At 36.1% G+C, this 24,250-nt stretch overlaps 1 protein-coding gene across 1 annotated transcript in view; it reads left to right on the plus strand.

Annotated features, from left to right (window-relative positions):
• The first annotated feature begins 1,220 nt into the window (after positions 1-1,220).
• LOC127934656 (protein O-mannosyl-transferase TMTC2) overlaps positions 1,221-24,250 on the plus strand; it is a 95,885-nt gene continuing 72,855 nt past the window's right edge. Inside the window, exon 1 of the mRNA XM_052532176.1 lies at positions 1,221-1,647. Within this exon, the coding sequence (XP_052388136.1) occupies positions 1,565-1,647 (83 nt within the window). The 5' untranslated portion in view covers positions 1,221-1,564. The remainder of the gene's footprint in view (positions 1,648-24,250) is intronic.

Raw genomic sequence — 24,250 nt, forward strand, 5'->3', positions numbered from 1 at the left:
CTTTTGATTCTTCATTTTCTTGTATAGGACAAATTTTTAGCACATTTTACATTCATGCCGCTATATTTGTGACACAATTCAATAATTAATGTTAATGCCACAGCAAATTAAATCTGAGACTTAATTAATTATTACTGTCAAAGGACATGCCTTGTGGTCTTATGTCATAAGATGTAATGTAGGCTGTATACGAAAGATTTAAAGGAATAATTCATCCAAAAATGAAAATTTGCTGACAATTTAATTTACCCTTAGACCATCCAAGATGTAGAGGAGTGTTTCTTAATCAGAACTGAGAACATCAGAACACCGGAGAAAACAATATTATTGATAGAGAACCAAGGTTTTAAGTTAAAAACATCATAATAGAATTTGTTTATTACAAACACACAGCTTTTTACTTCACAAGACATTAACTGATGGACTGGACTCATGTGGATTACTTGTGGATTATTGGGATGTTTTTATCAGCTGTTTGGATCCATTGGTGAGCAAGTGAGGTAATGCTAAATTTATCTAAATCCGTTGCAATGGTGAAACAAACTGAGTGTGAGTGAGTGAGTGTTTCAGCAAATTTCCATTTTTGAGTGATCTATTGCTTTAAATACATCTGTGCATTTATTTAAACTGTTTTGCTCTTCATATTTCATGCTAGTGTGACATTAACTAATTTCATGTTACTATATCAATCTACTGAAATCTGCTTTGAACCTTGAAATATACTGATAAGCATCATGATAATAGAGGTGGTAAAACTGAAGTCCACACGATAAATGTATGTTCATTCTGAGTGGCGTTGCCATATACAGTACCATGACACTAATAAACAGTGCAAAGTGTGCAACAAACTTAAAATGCAACATAAACTCTCCCATTGTAAAATTATAAACAAATGAAACATAAAAAAATGAATCTTGATATTCTCGATTGCATACCATTTCAATAGTTCAAAATAATCGAAGAGCACATATTTTCATTATTTAAAATGTCTTTAATTCTGTTAATTGTGCCAGGGACGCCAACAATCAATTTAGTTGATTTGTTTATATGGAAAGCACCCCCGAATATTATTATTCAAAATGTTTTATTTGACAAAATAATATTTATTTTATGCAAGAAAAAAGGAATCAAACATTTTGCAAACATTTGTGTGCAATAGAGGGTTAAGTCGGACCGTGTGTATGTGTGTAACATACCCAGGAGGAGGGGTTGTGCGCACGCGCACTGGAGCCAACTAACCACACGCGGCTCAATCACGACATTTATTCGGCGTCCACTATGCATCATCCCAACACTCTCGGTGTAAGGACGCCCAAACACAGTCGAGCGTACTGTAGATACTGTATGTGTACCATCCTCTCCAGCCTACAGGATTCTCTCCGTAAATAACATGGGTTAAGAGGAGGATGTCTGGATAATTCATTTCAACTCTTTGCAAGGATGGGGACTCGGATATTGGTTTTTGGCAGAGGCATTTTGACAAAGACGAAGAAAGAATTCAAAGAAGGGCTTTAATATCATCCTTCTACTCTTTAGTTTCCTTCCCTTCTTTTCTTTTTGAGAGATGATCGCAGAGTTGGTGAGCAGCGCCGTGGCACTGCTCCTGTATGTCAACACACTGGACGCCGATTTCTGCTACGATGACAGGTATGCAGTGAATGAACCTGATACAGCTGCACGTTCTTGATCGTCGTAGTGAGTTCACCGGTTTCATAGCAACCGGAGAATGTTGAGCAGAATGTAGTAGCGGCGCTTTTGTTCTTTTGATTCTGTTACATGTTGCGACAGCGCGGGGAATGGCGGCGCGAGCATGACAACTGTCAGCGGATAAACACAGCCAGGCGTGCAAGTTTGAAACATTATTAAGTCTTGAGCATGTGTTGCCGTTTTTTTTTGGAATGCACTCAAGGACGCGGATCACGTTCTGTTTATTTGTGATTGTTGGGAAAGTGATGATGCTTAAGAATATCACACGTTGTTGGTTAATTTATAACAGGGGAATTGTCAGCCCCGGGGATCTGACCGTGTTTGTGCCGGGTAATTTAGAATTAGAGGCAGATGGTGATATTTAGGAATGGGAACTGTGTTCCGGAACAAATGTTTGGATTATTATTGCATGCGATTCGGGTTGCATGCATTTACTGCCCTCAGCAGTCTGTTGTCAAAATGACTGTAAATATTTAAACTCTAAAAATAATATAATATTTCTACAAAAAATATAAATGCTGACTGACACATGATGCTTAATATTAAAAAGTGTGTTAACAAACTTTAAATCCCTGTTTAAAGGGGCGACATAATTAAATCCAATTAAAACTAAACGTAGCCTATATTAAAGAATATTAAAAATATATTCTATATATTTAATTAATAAATAGAATATTTATACAAAACTCATATAGGTTTATCTGCACATTTTCTTGTTAAAACCTATGATTGAAGCCTCACAAACCTTAAGTCCAGTTATTGGTTCATTTTGGATGGGACATTACGAATGTAATTTGCGGTTCGAGTGAGTCAGATCGATTCATAAACCACTCCGACTGATTCATGTGTTTTTATGCCCTGTAAACAACCAACTCATTCGAGAGTTATTCATTGGTCAATCGGACTGCACCGTTCGCGTTGTACCATTTTGATTAACTAGAATCAGATCATAGGAATAGTTTGTCCTGCAGTCGGACAGTACCAGTCGCACTGAATGAGAAGAACCGACTCATAACACAAATGCAATGAAAATATCGTGAATCTCTGCTGCCAGCTCTTAGTAATATTCAAATACGCATTGTCAAACAAATATCTCATCACCTGGTCCAGCAAAAAATGCTGGGTTGTTTCAACCCAACTATGGGTCAAATATGGACTAACACAGCTGTTGCTTTACCCAACAGCTGGGTTAGTCCATATTTGACACAACAACAGCTGAGTTAGTCTTTATATTCTTTAAATTGTGTGTGTGTGTATATAATATATGTATGTATATATATATATATATATATATATATATATATATATATATATATATATATATAGAAACAACCTAGCATTTTTAGTGTGGGCGGCAAAGCCACATGTCCATCAACTTTCACACAGAGAGAAAAGTAGCTTTTCATAATCTTTTTTTTCCCCTTCACCCCATGGGGATGGCAAATTTATTTTCCTAAGTGGCGTTATGGCACGTTATAATAACATCAACGGAAACTAGAGCTGCACGACAGTTACGCGCCGTTGAGAAGCAATAATCCAGAGAGCAAGAGAGCGAGGAGCATGTCCTCTATCGCCAGTTGTAAAATGAATGTATCTCCAGGGTTAGAATCCACTCATTTATTTAATTATATGCCTACTGACACTCATGCTATTAAATCCATATAGGCTTAAAATGATTTTTTTCATGATATTCATGATTTTTGTTTCTTGCTGTACTTGACTATCTCAGAAATGTGTGGAATCTTAAAGATGGGGTTTATCATTTTCCTCAGGTCGTCAAGACATGCATTTCACTGTCAAAGCAGAGCTAGTAGAGTGAGTTTGAATCCTCTGGGATATAATACAAAATTTCCAGTTACTACAGGTTTTGCAGATTGTGCATTGTACTGGTTTTGTTGGGTAAGCTGCAGTCTCAGTAGATTTGTCAAGTAGTGCCTTCTGTTTTTTAAATGCCTCATGTTTGTAATCAGTAGGAGACATCATTTAAAACCAGAAATGACATTTTGTCTGACGGCGTTCCCTGAGGTGAAAGGAGCGTTGAAACAAGTGTCAGACCGGTCCTGGGCAGTGTATCGTTTAATTGGCCTTGAGAAAGAGCAGATGTGACAAGGTGGGGGAAGAGAAGCTTTTTTTCTTTTGAATCCTGATATAACACGTGTAAAGGAGAACCATCTCTTAAATCACTTCACTGACCTCTGTTATTCAAACCAAAGGCTTGTGAGGACCAAGGTTGGTAACATTTTAAGAGAGTACTATCAGGTATCCCAGGTCGTATAAGGGCTTTATTAAAAATGGGAGGTTGGCATTTGATTTTGGAGCATAATAAAAGCACTTAGGAATTGGGGTTATGATTTTTAATGCGGAGACAGGAAACTGAGCACTTAGCAAAGTGGGTTCTGCACATATATATTGCAACCAGAGTAATGCACAAAACATTCGCTTCAAAATGCTGGCTTAAATGCTCCCAAAACTGAAAGATGTGAACTTTTGATGGCAAAGGCATCATGAATTATTCATCAACATTACATTGTATGTCTGGACTGCCTATAGTCACTTTTCAAGCATGACATTTAGTTCCTTTTTCAGGCAACTCGCGGCTGTTTTGTGTTGGAAGAATTTCTTAACAGGAATTATTGTTTTAAGAATTACAGAATTCTAAGTGAAAAAACATATTCCTGATTTAAATTAGTTACCTTTTAAAAGTGCATCTGCATCTCTTGTGGTTTTATACATGATGCACTCCTAAATCCATTTATGGAAAGTCAGTTGCTGCAAATGTAAAGGGAAATTGCCTCTCTACATTTCACATCGCGTCATCATTTAAAAACCTCAGCTGCTTCCTCCTCTGGAATCCGTGTACCGTTTGTGCTGTTGTGATACACCATCGCTCAGATCTCGCTCAGTAAGCTCGACTTTAGTGCTGTGTGTCCAACTTTCCCCAGGGAGCTCTCTGTATCTGCTCTCCGTCTCCATATCACACTTGACCCTGACACCTGCGCTACAGAGTGGAGCCCATAACTTGCGGAGCTCATGTCTGTGATGCTGTAATCCACACACCCAGAGCAGAGATGGAGAAAAGAGTGGATAGATGCCAGGGCTGAGTTATGGCCTCATCTCCGTGGCCTGCTGTGAACCTGTCCAGAGGCCTGATAGATGAGCTTGCATGAGGAATCGTCGTCATTCACCTGAAATTGAGGGCAAACCCCTTGCCGTTTCAAGTTCTAGCCGGCTGTATTTATTTGGGGTTTGTGGTTTTAGAAAGAGAAGGCTTTGAATCAGATGAATGGGTTCCTAAAATGGCAAAAAAAAAAAATTCTCATGTCCAGTAGAATCAGATTCTGAGTAATTCTCCACAAGTACTTATAAAGACAGCATGAAATGGCATTTGCAAAGCATTCATAATCCATAATGTGACAGTTTACAGAGTGTAGGAGAATATGAAGCCGAAACTAATGCAATGTGAGATTTGTTTGGACCGTGAAAAGTCGACCATATTGGACTATATGATGGTATTGGTTAATTATATATTTTTCCATTTCTGTGGAACCTTGGCTATGTAAGGAGAAATTATCAAATATGTATGTAAATGTTGTGGATATGGAAACAAGGAGGGTTTATATTGGATGAATAGGTATCCTTTTTTCTTTTTCTTTTTTTTATTAATTTTTGATGTCAAATAGCATTAAACAGGTTTTGAGTATGTAAAGCATTCTGCATAATGCATCTGATTATATTTCACAAATGATAACTACACTTTTAATATACTTATATTTATATTTGTTTATAATAAAATAGAAAAAACATTTATTTATATTCATTTTTATATAATTTGCATACTTCAAGCGGCATGACTTAATACATATACTACTTTTTCATGTTGCTTAATTGTATTAAGCTATATTCATATCATTTTTTAATTGTTCTATTTTTCATGCTCAAGTTATGCTGCTTCTAAATCTTCATATTTACAGTGTGTGTGTGTGTGTGTGTGTGTATATATATATATATATATATATATATATATATATATATATATATATATTAATTTTCAGATTACAGAAGTAAATAGGTTGTGGACATGCCATTTTGCTTTTAACAATGTAAATACTATAAATTTTTATTTTCTTTATTGCCCAAAAATGTATGTTTCTCAAGTATGTTTCAAAGAAGCATGTCTTTGGTGCTTTAAGCTTTACACTGTAAGAACTGGATGTCATTAAGATATTTTCCGAGTGGTTCTGATTGTAGTTTCCAAGCCTGTTTAGCTGAAGCTGTAGGGATGAGCTGACGTGCACTTTAAATAGCCTGCGCTGTTGGTTTGGATTTTGTGGTGCAGTCTGGCCCTGTTCTCCTCTGGCTCTGCTGGAGTGTCCACCCTGTGGATCCGACCGCACACTTTGGCTCTGTGGTGATGTCGAGAACCAAGGGCGGCAACCCAAACTTGGAGCATCTCTTTCCTCAATCCATCCATCCCAGAAGTACCCTGTAATTATCTCAGAGAAAGAAAAATTAGAGCGAGAGACACTCCATGGCTCGCACCACCCCTAGACGGCCCCCTTTTAATCCTCCAACAGCTCAGTCCAGATGGTCATGTTTGCAAGGCATTGTGGGTGTTTTTATTTTATTTTATTTTATTTGTTTTGTCCCTCCTCTTCTGTACTTTTGTTTAAGGAGGATTCATGGGGAGTGTGATGTAGACATCAGCGTTCCAGATGACTGTGATTATGCAATTGACTCAAAGAGTCTCTTGAGACAAGGCACTTGTATCATTGGCGTGTTGTGGTCAAGTGTAATGTGTCTGTTCATACTTCAGCCAGACAACATAGAGACTCTTTGTTCGTTAGTCTGTTGTGTTTTCTGCATCACTCTTTATTAATAAGTGCAATGCGTTTACTGGCGAGACTTGTAAATGGTTGACTTTATACTTAGATCGTTTGTCACAGTTTTTGGGATAAGATTAAAAACTGAGGCTCATAAATTTTTATGCACAGACAGTGCAAAACTTCTCCAAGTGCATGCCAGTGGCCTGCGAGTTTAAGAGACTTCAAGCTGTGGGTTAAGTCATATAACTTCAGGGAGTATTTTGGCACATCCAGAATGGGGGAAATGTATTGCCTCATCTTTAGGTTTGAGTAGAGATGTCATAAAATAAAGAACCAGATTGAACAGCCACCTGTGCAATTTAAGTTAAAGCTGCTTATGAAATAGCTGCATTCACTTTACAGCATTATAAATGCTTTTTTTTGCTTTAACTTGGTGTGACTTGGTGTGAGTATAGATGGAATCAGAGCCCAAAATGTACATTATCTTAGTGACAAATGCTAGGTAAATTGGTTTTGGTGAGTCAGTTTGTAAGTGTACAGGAAGCACAACGTTAAGGAGTATAAGTTGAATTGTACAAACTCAGTGTAAATGACATGTGTGAATTGACTCTTACGTACAGCTTACTAAAGAAAAGATCTGTTGTGATGCATACGTTTCATGAGGACCTCGGTGGAATTTTTTTTTGTTTGTATTTCTATAGATTTTTCTTTAGAACATGTATGGTTTTATAAGCGTCACAAACGCGCAAAGGAGAAAAACAGCTAAATTATATATTTACAGTAGATATACATTTATACTTTTTATTAATTTAAATGTCAAAAAATGACTAATGTCAAAAACATTTAAATTAGTAAATAGTTTAGAATTGATAAATTAACCAAATTTACCACATTTTCATTTTAATCAAAATTTACCAATCATTAATGTTTATGACAATACTATTAAACTATAAATATTAAAACACTGGACATTTTTTTAAACATAAATATAACTTGTTGAAATCAATTATTTTCCATGTGCTTGTATTATTTTACTTGTGCATTTGGCAGATGCGATTATCCAAAGCATTGATGTTACACATTTTATTAGTATAGACTGTAAAACAGTGTTCTCATTGCTCTCAGGAACAACTGGATTTGCAAAGAATTGTTGACTGTTAATAGTTGTGGAACGTATAGACGTTTCTGTTCCCTGAGAGGCTCCTGTTTGACCAATCTCTCTGTGATGTATTCTAACCCCTGAGTTCTGGATCAGCGACCTTCTGACAAACCACAAACACTATTAAACACAACCCGCTCTACTGTATGTGTGTGGGGTTTTGATGTCTCCCACTGAGCAATCTGACTTATAATTACCATGGCCATGAACTCGTAAGGTGAACTTTCTCAAGGCTGTAATCTCAGACCAACCATTTCTGCAATTTACTGCAGTCCTGCTGTGTCCGGGGTTTAAACTGAGTGTAAAACATCATTCTGTATGTCTCTGACAGAAATACCAATGCAGTACTACATTCTAAAATGTTCTGAAAAGATACTTAGCCTAAAAATTAGGACTGGTATCACTAACTATCTCACGATAAAGAATGCTTTAAAGCCAGCGGATTTAGTCTCTCTCACAAAAATCTTGAAGTGTATATAAAAAAAAAAAAAAAAAAGTGTGTGTGTATGAATGAATAAATGAATGAATGAATGACAAGGATCCAAAGTAGCAGTGCTATGCAAATAATGCTATGCAAATAATTTTTTATAACTTATCGTTCATCCTTTGCAATGGCAAAATCATATTATATTAATGTAAATGTAAAGTTCTATATAAATGTAACAGACTATTATTGTTGTTGTTGTTGTTATTATTATTATTATTATTATTATTATTATTATTATTATTATATAATTAATAATAATGCTTTATATGAAATTGATATGTATTTAATAATTCTTTATCCATTATCAATTTCTTCCAAAAAAAAGAATATTATGTATTATATTTAGAAGAGCTATTAAACATCAGATCAAAGCTCTTCCTTTTTAATAGTTTAAGAAGCATGCTTTAATCATTTGCAGATTACTGCTTCATGGACATCAGACAATGGAGCAAACTATTATCATATTTAATGTAAGTACTTTATTTTTACGTCAATAAAATACTCAAATCATGCAGGTGCCTCTTGATAACCATGTCCGTTGTCCAGATGGCGTCTAGACTGAAATCTCGGGATTGGGAGCAAAGCCGAGGTTTTTCCCGTCTCTTCTCAATCGTTGGGTAAGCAGAGGGAGCCTCTCTCTCTCTCTCTCTCTCTCTCTCTCTCTCTCTCTCGCTCTCTCACTCTCTCTCTCGCTCTCTCTCTCCAGCTTGATTATTGAAGTGAAGAGCACTGTCAGAACAGACTGAGATTGGATGGCCATCATTCCACTCTATTGGCTCTCTGAGGGAGCAGATTCTTTCTGTGATTGCCAGGGCAGATGATTGTCATTTGTGATGTGTGGGCCGAAATGAACTGCAGGCCAGAGCGGCCTGACCCATCGCTGCCCATGGGGCTCTAAAATGGGTTGTTGGTCATAGCTGATGTCCTTTCAGGCCTTCTAAAACAGACAGGCCATATGTACAGCAGCTTTACTGTACAGTAGAAGACAGCAGTGCAGATTAACTTTATTGGACACACTGCTGGATGGCATGGCTACCTCTACAATCACGCTGCGTCTTTGTGGCTGTCATTTAATTAAAACCTAACCGATTATCTGTCTAGATTCATTATTTTGGCCGCTTTCTTCACTGCCCCCTTCAAATTATCGAAGTAATCACATTAGCCACCAGTAAGATAGAATTATACCTACATAAATGCTCTTCACTGGAGTTCTGTTCTAACCTTTGCCCTAAAAACTAGGGTTACACAATCAATTATTTCAATAATATATATTAATACAATTTTTTCTTTGAATAATGTAATCATCTTAATATTCAAGATAATAATCAACAACAACAAATAAGAATACTGGGAATAAGAGTAAAAATTATTATTAATATTATTTTCATTTTTGAATAATTTAGTAATAGTTTTTTTGGTCAATTTCTCCACCTTCTTTTAGCTTTGCATTGTTGTTATGAAGCATTCTGTTACAATACATACCGTATATGAGCATTTTTATCAATTTTGCAGTCAACTTTGACATTAAACAAATAAAAACATGCAGTAAATTATGACTTGTTTCTTTTGTACTCTTCAAGAATGCTATGTATAAGAACATTATTAAAATTATTATTATTATGCATGCTTGGTCAATTTCTTTACCTTCATTTAGCTTTGTATTGTTGTTATTCAGTATTCTATCACAATAAATAAATTAGCTTTTTATAAAATTCTCAGTAAACTTTGACATTTATTTTAATAATAAATAAATCGCAACTAAATAAGACTACAAATTCACATTCAGAAAGGTTCATATACAATGGAAATGCAAAGACAACTGGGTTTTGTTTTGCATAGAGGTGGTGGTTTTTTGCGCACCCCTCAATATGAGAGCTACAGTTTCAGTGTGATTTTTATTTGTAAATTTTTTTCAGGCTTTATCTAAGCTGCAGAAATATTAGATGTACGTATGTCATATCACAGTTCAAATCGAAGTCGCAATATTTGTTAAAATAACACAACTACTGCAAACCCTCTCAGAAATTAAATTACAGACGAGAGTGAACTTGTAAAAGAATGAACAACAAAACTTGGCTGCACCGACAGAAAGATGGATGGGAGTTAGTTTGCTCTTGCTTCAGGGGATATTTAGATGGAAGTTTTTCCACCAAATATTGATGTAATGATAGGACTTATAATATCATTACTTTACAAATCATTTTCTTTCATTTCACTAGATTGTTAAGGGCCAGAGACATGAGTTTTGATTTAGAGCAAATGTTCTTGATGGATCTAATCTCCTGTCCTGTGCCGGCCTGCCTTCATTTTAATAGGATTAGCAGTGGCCTGTGGATTGTGGGGGGTGCTGTGTCAGTAAAGCGTTTTGAAGCACAAAACTCCCCTGTTGCTAGCATATAAGGAGGATTCTATAATGCACTTGAAAAAATAAATAAAGCATGCCTCTCTTTTCTTTGGTCTACCTTCTAGTGTCTCCTGTGCCTGCAGAGGAAGCTGGGACTTGACCTGGCCAAAAAGCTTTTGTGCTTTGTGGAGATCTGTGTGGTCTCTATTCACTTTTCTGCCTGGGCACACCATTAGCACTCACTGATGAGAAATAAGCCTCGGATGAGTTGCCTGTTGGCTCAAACAAAGAAGCGCTGTTTTTTTGTTTATTTGGGGAGGGAGTAGATGCAGTGCCTTGTGTATCACCCTGTCAGAATCAATCTGATCAGCCCTGGCAAACATGTATGTGCCGCAACAGACATCCTCCACTGAAGACCAGAGCGTTATTTGGGAGTATTTAGGCACTTTAGTTGTTTCTGTTGTTTTTGATTATCTGTTGTCATGCATGTCATCTGCTTGTACTTCATCAGCATTTTTTGTTATTGTACATTTAAATGTGTAATATTCTTCATAAATGTAAAATATGGTTTTAATGCAGTTCAATGCATTTTGACTTCAACCAAAAAAAAAAAAAAAAAAAAAAAAAGGAAGTGACTCTTAAGACTCTGACCCTGTAGCTTTAAACATTTTTAAAATATCTGATATATAAAATAGTTTTATAAAAAAATATATTTTTTATGTGATATAAAGTGTATGTAATAATATTAAGGATACAATAAAAACAATATACAAAATATGTTTTGCACTTAGTTGTGTGTGTGTGTAAAATTATTTCATGTGTAAATAAGTTTTAATTAAATTTTTTCTGGAAAAAAATCTATACATTTAAATGTATGTATATGTGTAACATTCTTACATTTATTATTCTATTAAAAATTTAAAACAATACAATAAAATATATAAAAATTATATAATATTTATATTCGTTTTTATAATGTTGATTAGTTTTACATTATGTATTGTAACATTACAAATATTTTTTAAGTCTCTAATCTCATTTACAGGTAATTCATGTATGTTCGCTGTAATAAATCTGCATTGACTTATTAAAGATCATATGAAACTGTATATTTTTTTTTTCAGTTGTTGCACTTATAGGAAGCAGTGCATGAGATTCATTGAGCTACTGTAAATATAAATAATTTTACTGAGACTTTCAGCAATCCAACAAGATCTTTAAATATTTTCTCAAATCTTATAATGCATTTATGCATAGTCAACAAATGTTGTTGTTTTTGGCTCAGACTCAGTAAAGCTTTCCTTTCTCGAGGGGTTCAGTTCCACAGTCCTTTCTCTACACTGATCTTTTCGTTGTGATTACCTTTGATTCAGCAATCCTGTGGCAGAGATGACTTTGCCAACCTCATGTAAGCAAACTAGGGCATCTGAGCCGTCTGCTTTCCATATCTGACATCATGCCAGATGTCCTACAGAGATCAAGGGGCTAGAAGGATTAGATTTTGGTATTTATTAATAAAGGCTTTAGAAAATTATCTAAAGTCTGAATGGTATGATTAACACCGGCAGTCTAATTATCTGTATCTCTTGTGTTTTAATTGTGTTTTAATTGTTATAATATAATATATTCGTGATTCGTTAGTTGTCTATTTTTATTACATTTACATTTATAATTTACCACTGAATTAAAATTCTTTCATCATTTGCCCATCTTCAAGTCTTTCCAAATTTGTATGACTGCTTTCTTCCATGGTAAAAAAAAGTTTTGTTGCAGATGTTTAGCTGCTCTTTTGAAAGCCATCGGTTACTGAAGGAAGATAAAAGCATGAAGAAAGTGTCATAAAAGAAGTCCACATGTGCTCTAATATATGATGGCTTTCTGTTAAGAGAAGGCTGAAATGTATGTCATTTTTCCTTTTGTCACTTCTCAAATCTCCCTTAAATTGAATGAAATTTAAATGTACCATGACGGTCACGAGACATGCGAGAACCTGTGAAGTTTGATGTCCTTGGCGAATGTGACTTGAGAACTAGGATAGAGGAGAAGATTAATTGAGTGAATGATGACTAAATTAGCATTTTAATGGTAAATTATTCATTTAAAAGCACTATTTAAAGAGAGAGTTCACTTCATGAACATTTTGTTATCATTTACTCGCCATCAAATTTCTTTCTTCTGTTAAACACCGATATTTTGAAGAATTTTGGTTACTAAACAGTTGCTGGTAGCCACTGACTTCCATAGCATTTTTTTCCCCATACTAATGCAAGTCAGTGGCTACCAGCAACCGTTTGGTTTCTGACATTCTTGAAAGAATCTTCTTTAGTGTTCAACAAAAGAAACAAGTTCATACGGGGTTTTAAGCAACTTTAGGGAGAGTAAATAATGGCACAATTTAAATTTTTGGTGTGATAGCCCTTTAATTTGCATTCGCGGTTAAAATGTACTTGTTTTGAAATGTGCCACATCTGTAAGATTTAAAAAGCTGTGACAGTCCAGATTAGAGCTTGATATATAGAGATACATTTGTGTGCCCTCATTCTGCCTGTCTGCATGTAGTTTCTCTCATATGCCTGGCACCAAGTTGTTATTTGGCCCCATGAAGGACACATCTGAACGTCTAAAGCAACACTTGTTGTTTGTCATCGTCAGTTTTCTGTCTTTCAACATCCAACAGACATTAAACTTCTTTTTTCAGTCTGTGATCTGCATTACCAATATCACTCTCTGAGGAGATCAAGACTCCCTACACCGAGATCTGTTCTTTTATTTTTTTTTAGTTTTGTTAATATTTCAGTAGATATGAGGGAGGAAAGGGAGCAAATCAAATCCAGCAGCTGTCATGGGGGCTTCTTTTGGCTGTGAGTGATCGCATAGAACATCTTGGAGGTTGAGTCATTGCTTTTGGAACAGCGTTCATGTTTTCCTACTTCCAAGTTGTCTCTTCTGTCATCACTGTAATGCATACAAACATATCTAGCTCTGACATCAACAGCAATATGGCAGGGAAGAGCATTTGTGGGGTAGTTTATGGGACAGACTGGATTAGGGTTGTCAGAACATTGTAATTTTAGTAGTCCACGCTATACTACTGAAATTAGAAAAATCTCTATACAAAATTTGAAAAGAGGAGGCAATAAAATCTAAATAATAATCAAGTCTTCTATATTGTATATAAACGTGTTAAATATATATACACTATCATTCAGAGGTTTGAGATGAGTAAGATTAGAAAGTTCTGCTCACCAAGACTGCATTTATTTGACCAAAATAAATAAATTAATAATAATTAAAATAGTAATATTGTTAAATATTGTTACAATTAAAATTAGCCGTTTTCTGTTGTAATATACTTAAAAATGCAATTAGTTTTTTCATGTAGTGGCAAAGTTAAATTACCACAGTCTTCAGTCTGTCGCATAATCTTTCTGCAATAATTCTAATATGCTAATTTGGTGAATTTGCATATTAAACATTTCTTATCACTGTTGAGAATAGTCGTACTGCGTTATTTTTGTGGAAACTGCGATGCATTTTCTTTCAGGATTCTTTGAATAGGAAGTTCAAAAGAAAGTTCTGATGAATAGAAAGTTCAAAACAATGGAATATTTTTGATACAGAATTTTTTATTTTATTTTGTAACAATGTAAACAATTATAAAAAAATTTAATAATGTATTAATTTAAAATGATTAACCCTAAACTTTGGACAAAAATCTTACTGACAATACCATAACTATATATTTAGTACTTAAATATAACTCATTAACGGAAAAACGTTGCTTTGAGTGTTTTATTTTTTTATTTTATTTTTTATTTTTTTATACAGTCAAAGAAAAAAAATTACATTATAACAAATATTCATTATAGACACGCACTATTATCTGCATTGTGGTGTGCTTGATAATATATATTTAAACCAAGACTAGATTGAGCATTGATCATTAAATTTTTATTATTTTAGTGTTGACTTACTTTTTACATCCCTATCGGATACTACATCCACTGTTTGCCCTAAACTCTGAATAAAAGGCCTTTACTAAGTTTAGCCTGCCAATTTTTACACTCCCCACCCTTCGTATTCGTTATAATACGTCTTAAAACCAAATGGAAAGTTGTCATGTTTTATATCCACAATCTTTCACTGTGAAAAGATGAATGAAGTCAGACATTCCTTCTGATAAAGAACCGCTTTTGTGTATTGTATAGGTTGCAGGGCATTGATCTTGAGTAAAAGGAACTACGGGAAGTTTCCCCTCGCTCTTGAACTCACGCTCTGTTTAGTTTGCCCAGTGGGACGTCAGGCAGAGTGGGGTCTTCCTTTCCTGGATGGGGAAGTTAGTGGAGGTTTATTTTTGGGTCTCAAAGGATATTTAGCTTTTAAAAGAATACATATGTCTTTTTGACAGGTTGGCCATAGACTCTGCCGCACTATTACGTGTAATTCAACATTCTTGCTTCTTCTGGGTATCTCAGATTAATCAAGTTTTATTAGTCAGTGGCTCTCTGGATCTGAAAGTGTGTTTAGATTACGTGTTTAAAGAATAACAAACTAAGAACTGAAGAAACGCCCTTGATGACTTGGTGGGAATCTTTACATAATCAATAAGTAGGAGTCTGGACCACCAGATCCACTGCCAGCATGTTGAAAATGTCAACATGTCTAGTTTAAACCATTTCAAATAATGCAGACCCTCTTTAGCTTATCAAAGATGTTTGCTTTTGCATGATTGACTGCTATAAAAGTTTGAGGCCCAAGTCAATGGTTCTCATCAGAGAGACAAACACAAGAACTTCAAAGTTTCCGTCTTCTCATCAAGGGCTTAAATAAAAGAACTGTTTGGAAATTCTCAATTGTGCTGGCCTGTCACTGTCTGTGAGTGATTTTGTTGAACCTTCTGGTGAGGTTCAACATTACACAAGGTTTTTTTTTTTTTTTTTTTTTACAATTTCCCATGATCCTCCTCTGTTAAACTGTTGAAATGTTTTAGTATAAAGACTAAACCCATTTTTAAAGTCTAATATAACTATTTAGTATTTAATTTAACATTTTTAGTATTACATTTCTCAGTTTTTTAGAATTAGTATAGAATTTCAGCCATTTACTTTTTATTGACCCTAAAACACTTATCTGTAACATTCATTGATCATACCTCATGTTTCTTATTTATACATTATATGTTATCTCATTATATAGTTTTATTTCAGTTTTATCATTTACTTTTTATTTGATTTAATTATTGTTAATGTTGTTGTTGCTACTTTAATTTATGCTAGTAGAAAGAGTACAGGAAAAGATGGCGTCTCAAGATCTGAGCTTGTCGCATGCACACTGGGTGCCAGACTCTGGCTCGCTCAAGGTCAGGAAGTACATCATCCAAACATCTAATGCAGTAATGGATGTCACTTTGTCAAAATCAGATGTTGCTTCCTGGTAATGCAGTTTGTCTGTTATGGACAGAAATGGATTTTACTGTCTGGAGTCACATCTTAAAACATTTTGAAGCACTTTTAACATGTATTACAAGAACCACTGATGAAGAGCTCAGCAGATGTAGATTTTTTTATGTATGTATTGTTTGCAGATTGCCATAAAATGACATCATCTGTTGCTTGTAGCATCTACTTTCCAGTCCTAAATGAAACATAAACGTAATGTGTCTGGGAAAGGCATCTGTGCCTGGGGAACGGTTTGTGTTTCTGTATGCATGTGGGTGTTTTAATTGTCTCAGTGATTAATACTGGTTGTCTGTAGTAAGATGAATTGGCAGGCTCCTGCCCTCAAATGTTTGCTGGCGAAATCTAGCTTTAATTGCAGAGTAATGTATTGACATGAGAAAAAACAGAGATCTCTGGCAATCGTAGATTGAGATGTAATCACATCTTGCTTCTAGCTTCAAAAGGCAATTAGCCAAAAAACAAGTTTTGTTAAGAAAAGAATGACCAGTTTGGGCTCACAAGCCCAAGAGGACATGTTTCCATTGGGCGTTGCTTAGTGATGCCTATGCTCAAAAGGAGCTTAAGTGGGTGGTTTCTTTCCAACCACACTGCACTGAACTTGAATTCTTCAGTTTATCCCAGCTGCATCCTCTGTATCTTCTGCTGATGTCATCAAAAGTCAAATAAATTGGTCTTTTCAGAGTGTTTTTTGAAAGGGAACTACAGCTGGGAGTCGATCCCAAACAAAATTGATTCTGAATTGAAGGGCCTAAGCGACTCTTGGTGTGATTGTGTCTATTACCTGAGTTCTAGAAGAGCATTAAGTGTGGAATTTTATTCATTGCTTTGACTTGAATCTTTTCAGTTAACCAAAAAGACTCTTTCCCAATTCATTCTATAACTCTTTCTGTAGGTTATACTAGTTGGTGGCGAGGAGTAAGCGATCTTTCACTCAACAGACTTGTTCAATATCAATACAAGATATTCAGCTAGAAAATTTGTACAGTGGGCTTGAATTTATTCTTTATAAATCAGGATTTAAAATCAGAGTCACAGATCACTGGAAGCCATATTGGCCAATACGATCACCAATTATGGGGTCTGTTTGAAAACTGTTTTTATCGTTATTTATTTATTTATGGGGATGCTCAAATTAGGATTGAATTCAGACCTTAATGCTTTTATTCAGCAAGGATGTCATGTTTCCATTTCAGTTTTTTTTTTCTGCACAGTTTTTTAGGAAGCTAATTTCCTTTTTACTGCCTCCCAAAGCATGAAACTAGGCTGGTCTGGCAACACTTGTCTGGAGCTTTATTGGTGAATGTAGCATCACACACTTGTGTTCAGAACAGGCTGAAGAAAGAGATCAGCATGTGTATGCAGACTGAAAATAACTTATTAGTTATTTAATAAAGATGTATGAATTGCAAATGTCCTTCCTATCAGCATTATTATCGTTGTGCAGGTAAAATAATAATAATAATTCATTTCTAAAGTATAAATTACCTTCATATAAGTTTTCTAGCTGAATATTTTGTTTTGATCTTGAACCACTGTTTTGAACGAAAGGTCACTCATAATACTTAAAGATTCTTATTCCTTGCTACCAACTATTATAATCTACAGAAAGAGTCACATAAATAATTGGCAAACAAAATGAACAAGTCTTTTTGGTGAATTGAAAAGATTCAAGTCAATGCAAGGAATAAAATCCCTCACTTAATGCTCTTATTGGACTGAAAAATTGATGTAATAGACACAATCGCACCCACAGATATTACAGTTGAGTCAACAACGATTCAAAATCAGTTTTGTTTGGGATCGACTCCCAGCCCTGGTTCCACTCCAAAAATCACTCTGGAAACATCACTCTATTGCCTTATGATGACACCAGCAATAGATACCGGGGATGCCAATGGAATAAACAGAAGAATTTAAGGTCAGTGCAATGTTGTTGGAAAGAAACCACCCAGTTCTTAAGCTCCATTGAGGGCATGGGGATCAATAAGCATGCTGCAAGCATGTTATATTTGCCCTATCTCTCACGGCGGGTGCACGACTTGAGTTTTGAACTTTGAATCTGGACTTGGGTGGTAGTCAGAGTTTAAAACTCTTAATCCTAAAATTGCAATGCCTTTCACACATTCTGACACAATCCAGGCTTCTTACATTTGTTATTTTAAGCCTACTTATTTCAAGCCTTGTCGGTCAATATATTCAACTATAATTATTACACAATCTTGCCTTTTTGGCTAATGTTAAAATTAATCATCCACAGCTGCTGCACAATGTCTAATAGTACATTATTAGCTCCATTAAAAATTAATTCTGGTAATTATCTCTCAGTTCTGCATTCAAACTTCCATTGCATTTGCATGATTAAACATGATCTCATATGGAAGCCAGCCATTAAAGATCGTCTTGCTTTGTATGAATAGGATATTTACATTTGTGTGAACAATACAAAGCCTGCATATCTTACTGCCGGAGTCACACTGGTGGCTTGACATCGGTGCTGTGGCTGGCTGTAGAATTTTTCCATTCCATCCTTCACCCAAGCGGGCACGTTCGAGTCGACATTCCAGTCACTTTGAAGTATCTCAAGTTAAATTGGATTGTGTCTGCACAGCATAAAGAGCACTGAAGAGTTATTTATCTTATTTAGACCGTATCTGATTTATAGCGGAAAGATCCATTTGAAATAGCAGATCCCGCTGAAATCCATAACCTAAGAACCCACAGAGGCACACAGCTTTTCACAGGGTTTGGTTTCAGCTCATGTAATGGTTGTCTTTGGTTAATATTCAATTTACGCTCTGTTTAAATGCTTTAATAATACGTTGGCCAGGACTGTCTTTCTTTATAGGTCCGGTCTTGATGGAGTTGCTTCGGGTGGCTTAACTTATGTTTAAAATGATGCCTTTTCAATTCTGTTTAACTAAAAGGATTCACTCTTTACACAATGGAAAGTATACGTACACCTGTATGTTTATCAGTATAAGGAGTTTTTAGAAAAAAAATTACCAGTGTGTATATATACTCAGTGTGTGGAGTTTGGTTCCCATATTTTTTAAGCTCCAAAGTTTCTTTAAGTTCCAAGGAAGTCTACATCTAAATTTAATTTAAACTCTTATTTTGTGGATTTTTAATAAGCAGTAATGCCCATTGAAAGAACATACTCTAGCAGCTGTTGTGGCTCAGGCTTTCACAATAAACCAGATTAAAGGTTAAATCCCCATAGTGGCACCCTGTCTGGGACTGAGAAAAACTTCAGACTTTGCTGTGATTTTTACATTCACAAACTGCGGTGGGCTTACTTTTTGTAATTGTGTTTATAAAGGAAGAAAAACAACACGAGAAACATCTTGATTATCGCCACAGGGTTCTGCTGTTGGAACAGGCCAAACTATAACTGAAACCTGTTGTGTAATACTGTTACGTTCACAGGAGAATGTTACTTGGAAACATATTTGTTGAAAGTAAAACTCCTTGGTTGAGCTTCATAAACTACATCAGGATGATGGTTTGACATAATCTTTCTTTCTTTCTTAGTATTTTTTAGCAGAGACAGTAGATTTTTTTTTTAAATTGTGTTAATTTTAGTTTTAGAGTTTTATAGAGTAATATGTGTGATTTTTTTTTTTTTTTTTTTTTTTTAGTTTGAATTATAGTTAGATCTAAATTCTAATAATAATAATTATAAGCATAGTTCACCCAAAAATTAAAATGAAGTCATTATCTACTCACCCTACCGACTTTCTTTTTCAGATCACAAAAGTAGATTTAAAAAAAAAAAAGTTCTGCGTGTGCTTGTCTATATATTGTCAGTATATTGCAGTATATTTAAAAAGACCCCAAACTATTACAGAGTGGTCCCATGTAACACGTGCCATATATTTAACGTGTTTTGTGGGTATATGATAGGGTTTGGTGAAAAACGAACTTAAATGTTACATTGTTTAATGAATAACCTTGACTTGGCTGTTGGTCTCTATGCATGAGTGTGTGTTCGTGAGTCTCTTTTAGCGCAGCATTTCCCTCGGACTTGTACAGGAAAAGCACACAAGTTGTAAAAAATCAAGATTAATAAACATTGCAAACCGTTAAAAACCGTAAACTGGCTGATTGCTGGAAAACTAGTCGATTAGTTGTGACCCCTGTATTTCTTTGTATAAATTTTTATAGTACCAATTTATTGTCACTACATTGCTACCAAAAAACTTACTTTTTGACATCCTTGGTGTTAAGGCTCATTATGTGATTTATGCTGTAGCTTTAGGGAGAGAAACATAGCATTTGTACATTTCCTGCAAAGGCCAATTCTTTCTTTTTAACATAAAATAGCCCAGCAGAGCCGCATGGTCTCATATAACAAAAATTACATGGAAATCACTGAAATCCTTTGATTCAGTTTGTGAAAATAAAACTAACCCATTTCGACTGTAACCTTTTAGCCTACTTCTGTCCTACCATTAGGAAGATGCTGTAACTGCCAAACGATCTCTGTCTCCAGATGTGTTTTCTTTCATATAGCGGCATATTTGAGAGCGTTTTTGTGGTATGTCACTGTTGTGTGAAGATAGTATTTTGTCCAGGGAATTACTGGGTTTGGCAATCCTGTCATGTTGATAATAGGTAGTTGTGGGAAACAAAATATATTTCCGACACCATCTTTCAGCTCTCCTTTGCTATTATGACTTCAACTCAGATTTATGGGTATTCATAGTCTATGGTTCCAAAAGTGTAATATAAGCCAGTTATTGTCATTTCTAAAAAGCGGTGATAAACATCTTGAGCACTCGACAAAGAATCGTGCCAAATCTTGATTCTGCATGCTTATTTACGGTTTAGCGAGGCGTTTTCAATTGTATGTTCATACGTTTTAAATAAGCAGTCCCCAAACAGTGGCATTATTGTGTAGTTGAAACGTAAGAATGATTGTTGTACCCATTAGGATGTGTTTGTGGTGTTAGCTTGGCGTGGAGCATTGATGAATCGACCAACCAATAAAACCAATGCTGCTTTTTGCCTAAACATTGATTCTGGTCTTCAAACTATTTCTAAACCTCAAAATGTCTCGATTTCTTATGTCCCTGGGTTTTTTTTGGGGGGGGAGGGGGGGTTAAATTGACTCACAAACCACTAGTGTCCATCCCGTGTGTTTACATCTGCTGCGAGAATTCAAAAGATTCAAAAATTATTTTGGTTGATTCAAAGCAGTTTCGATTATTTGTCATTTTATTGAATCACTTGTAAAATGTCTATTGTTTCTTCTAAGTATGTGCTTTTCTGGAGATGATTCATGTGGTTGAATGGTGCTCTTTAGCTGCCACTAGGTCATTGCTGAGGAAACGTCCATTAGTTGCTGACTTGGACGTTGGCCAGTGGTGAATGGTCCTTTAGGCCTTTGCACTCTCTATTGATCAAAGGAGACCATCGCCATCCCTGTTCTCAATAAATGCTTGGCGTTCTATCCGTTGTCTTCCATTAACTAATTGGATATGATGAATCAGTCCAGCGGGGCTGAAATCGGCCAGATTAGTTCCTGTCCATCCTGCCGGTATTGGCTTTGATTGTGTGTGAGGTGACGGTTGCAGAGGCCATCAATGCAGTGGAATAATTAAGGCGCTATCTGTGTTCTAACCCAATTTAACCATCATTGGCCTGCCTGGGGCAAACCATCTCCTGGCCGGCCTTCAGAGAGAGTGTTCTTCAAAGACACAAAAACACTTTCAAATGAATGTTAAAGGACAACAGCTCTGTTTGTTCAACAGGCCGGCAGCAATGCTGAGGACAGCACTCACTGTAGTGGATCCAGCTAAGCTTTTAATGGCAGCTAAATGTCATATCCGTTTTTTTTTTTTTACATGTTCAGATTTCAGGACAGATTTGCATCTTTTAAGGTTAAAAAAAATAGGGTCTGTTTAATTTTTAAATGATATTAACACATTTACTCACTAAAAAGTAAATGTGTGTGCGTGCGTGTGCAAATGCAAACCCAACTGAATGTAGTTCATCCTTTTGGCTTATGTTGTTTGCTATGTTAATGAAGTATTACCTGGTGTAATATCTGGCCCATGGCAAACAGTGGTGGTCCCTGACAGACTGCTGCCTCCTTAAGCAACTTGAAGGCTGTGTTTCATAAGTAAAAGGATGGTTGCTGAAAACTCTCAGTATTGAAAATGAGATCTGAAACTGTTAAGAATAAAGTAAGCTGGCAGGGTGGCTAGTGAAACAGCTGGAGAGTCCATATGCAGAATCTACTGAGCCAATTTTCATAAAATGACCACATGCTGGACCAAGTGATTTTTGAGACCACTGACCACTTTTTAACGGTTTCCGATTTTACATACTTTTGTTGGTTGTAAGAGCATTGCACAATATTTTCTGAAGTGCAGAAATAGGCTTGTCATGAAGACAAGAAGGAAACTTAACATGCATTTTGTCAAAGCCAATCTTGTGAAGTAGCTGTTTTTTTTTTCATGATGGTCGTCAAGTGTGAGGTATTTCAGAGTGTTCAAATGGTTTTATTCCTCTGTAGACTTAAATAAGGAACTGTTAACCAGCTGCTTTCTTGGAACAAAAGCGATCCAACTCCTGTGTTTTCATGCACTGAGCCTTACCATACCAAAGGCAATGTCGCCTTCCAGCAGTAACACTCACAGCCAAAACAGGGTTTGGTCAATTGCACCTACACTTTTCAAATCATAAAATATATATATGTGTATTATTCTTTGCGTTTAAGAAGTCCTGGGCAAGGGAAAGGGAAGAGAGGGGATGAGGAAGTAGAAATAATACTCCGCTTTGCACCTCATAAATAACAGAGCTTGCATGTGAACTAGGGCTATCCACAATCCTAGCTCACTCGTCCTCTTCGAGTGTTGTGTGAGGTGATAATGACTTGCGAGAGGAGCACAAATCTTCTACACCCTGGTGGCTTTTCACTATCTTGGCAAAGATGGAACCAAAGCACGCACATCAATGGCAAAATGCTAAAACTTGGGTGCTTGACCAAGGAAAAAAAAAAAAAACTTGGCACACCATAGGCTCCAAAAATGCTAAACGATTAGAAAATGGACTTCCCACAATGTAAAGATTTGAGCTAATATGCTGACTTTGTCTGACGAAGAGCCTTCTAATCAATGGACTGCAAAATGTTGCCAAAATTTCACTAATGTAACTACTTTAGTCAAGTAGTCATTTTGGTAACCCACAGCTTGCAGCTGCCCTGCTGCAAAAAGCTAATTATATTGGCAAAGCCATTTTAGCTTGACTTTATTTATCTGTTTTTGATCTAAGCACCATCTTTTAACAGTTCCTTTACCATGGCAGAGTGAAAACCGAGAGTCTTGGGTAGGTTTTATCTGTTTCCATAGCCCTGACATTGTCAGGAAGACCGAGTGATGAAGGACATTGTGTGCCGAGATTAGATGCATTTGGCCACAAATCCCAAATGCTTATGGCCACTGAGCAAAACTGAATGTGCGTACTGTGTGAGGTTTTAACCCACTTTGCGTGGCTTGAATATTTAATAAGACTTGAGCTCTAGGAATGCACACACTCTTGCTCTCTTTCAACCTCCCCTGGTGCCTCTTCTGTCTTCTCTTTCTCTCTCCCCTCTCTCATTTAATTATTCTACAGAAGCTTGAGGGAAACACCCCCAGATGCCGAAGTGCTGATTTAATTAATTCAGCACATTAATCGAATGGAATACATGGGCGGCAGCAGATGTCATGTCTTTAAGAGAGACTATCTATGCGCTATGTGTGTCTTAATCTAAACTTGTTTACTTTTCCAGTATGGGTGGAGTATAGTTAAGTATAGTTAGTTGAGAGAGGCTTTACCTCTGTCCTGAGAGAGAGAGTAGCAATAGGTGATCTGCACATAGATCAAGACTCATTAGCTGCGTTTCCACTGTCGGGCTAAAAGCGGGCGTGCTAGTGCCAGGGCCAGTCGCGATTTCCACTGTCACTTCCGGGGCTTGATCGTGCCTCTTTGGGGCTTCCTCGGGGCCAGCGGCCAGGGTTTTTTGGCCCGACGAAAACCTTGGGCCAAAGCGGTCAGCTGGGGCTAGAGGAGTGGTTATGAACAAAGGCGGAGTTTCTCCATGTCTGGAGAGTGTCAGCGACACGGATAATTTCAGAAAGCTAACAGCTATAACACCAGTATTAAAAACTTTTTTAAATAAGTTGAGCTCAAAACTCACTTTCAATAATCAGCAAATGTTTGAAATAACTTGATCCGATATGGATTATAATCAATAAACAAGGCAGAAATATTTATAAGCGATGT

Source organism: Carassius gibelio, chromosome A18, assembly GCF_023724105.1.
Source record: "Carassius gibelio isolate Cgi1373 ecotype wild population from Czech Republic chromosome A18, carGib1.2-hapl.c, whole genome shotgun sequence".
NCBI classification, from domain to species: domain Eukaryota; kingdom Metazoa; phylum Chordata; class Actinopteri; order Cypriniformes; family Cyprinidae; genus Carassius; species Carassius gibelio.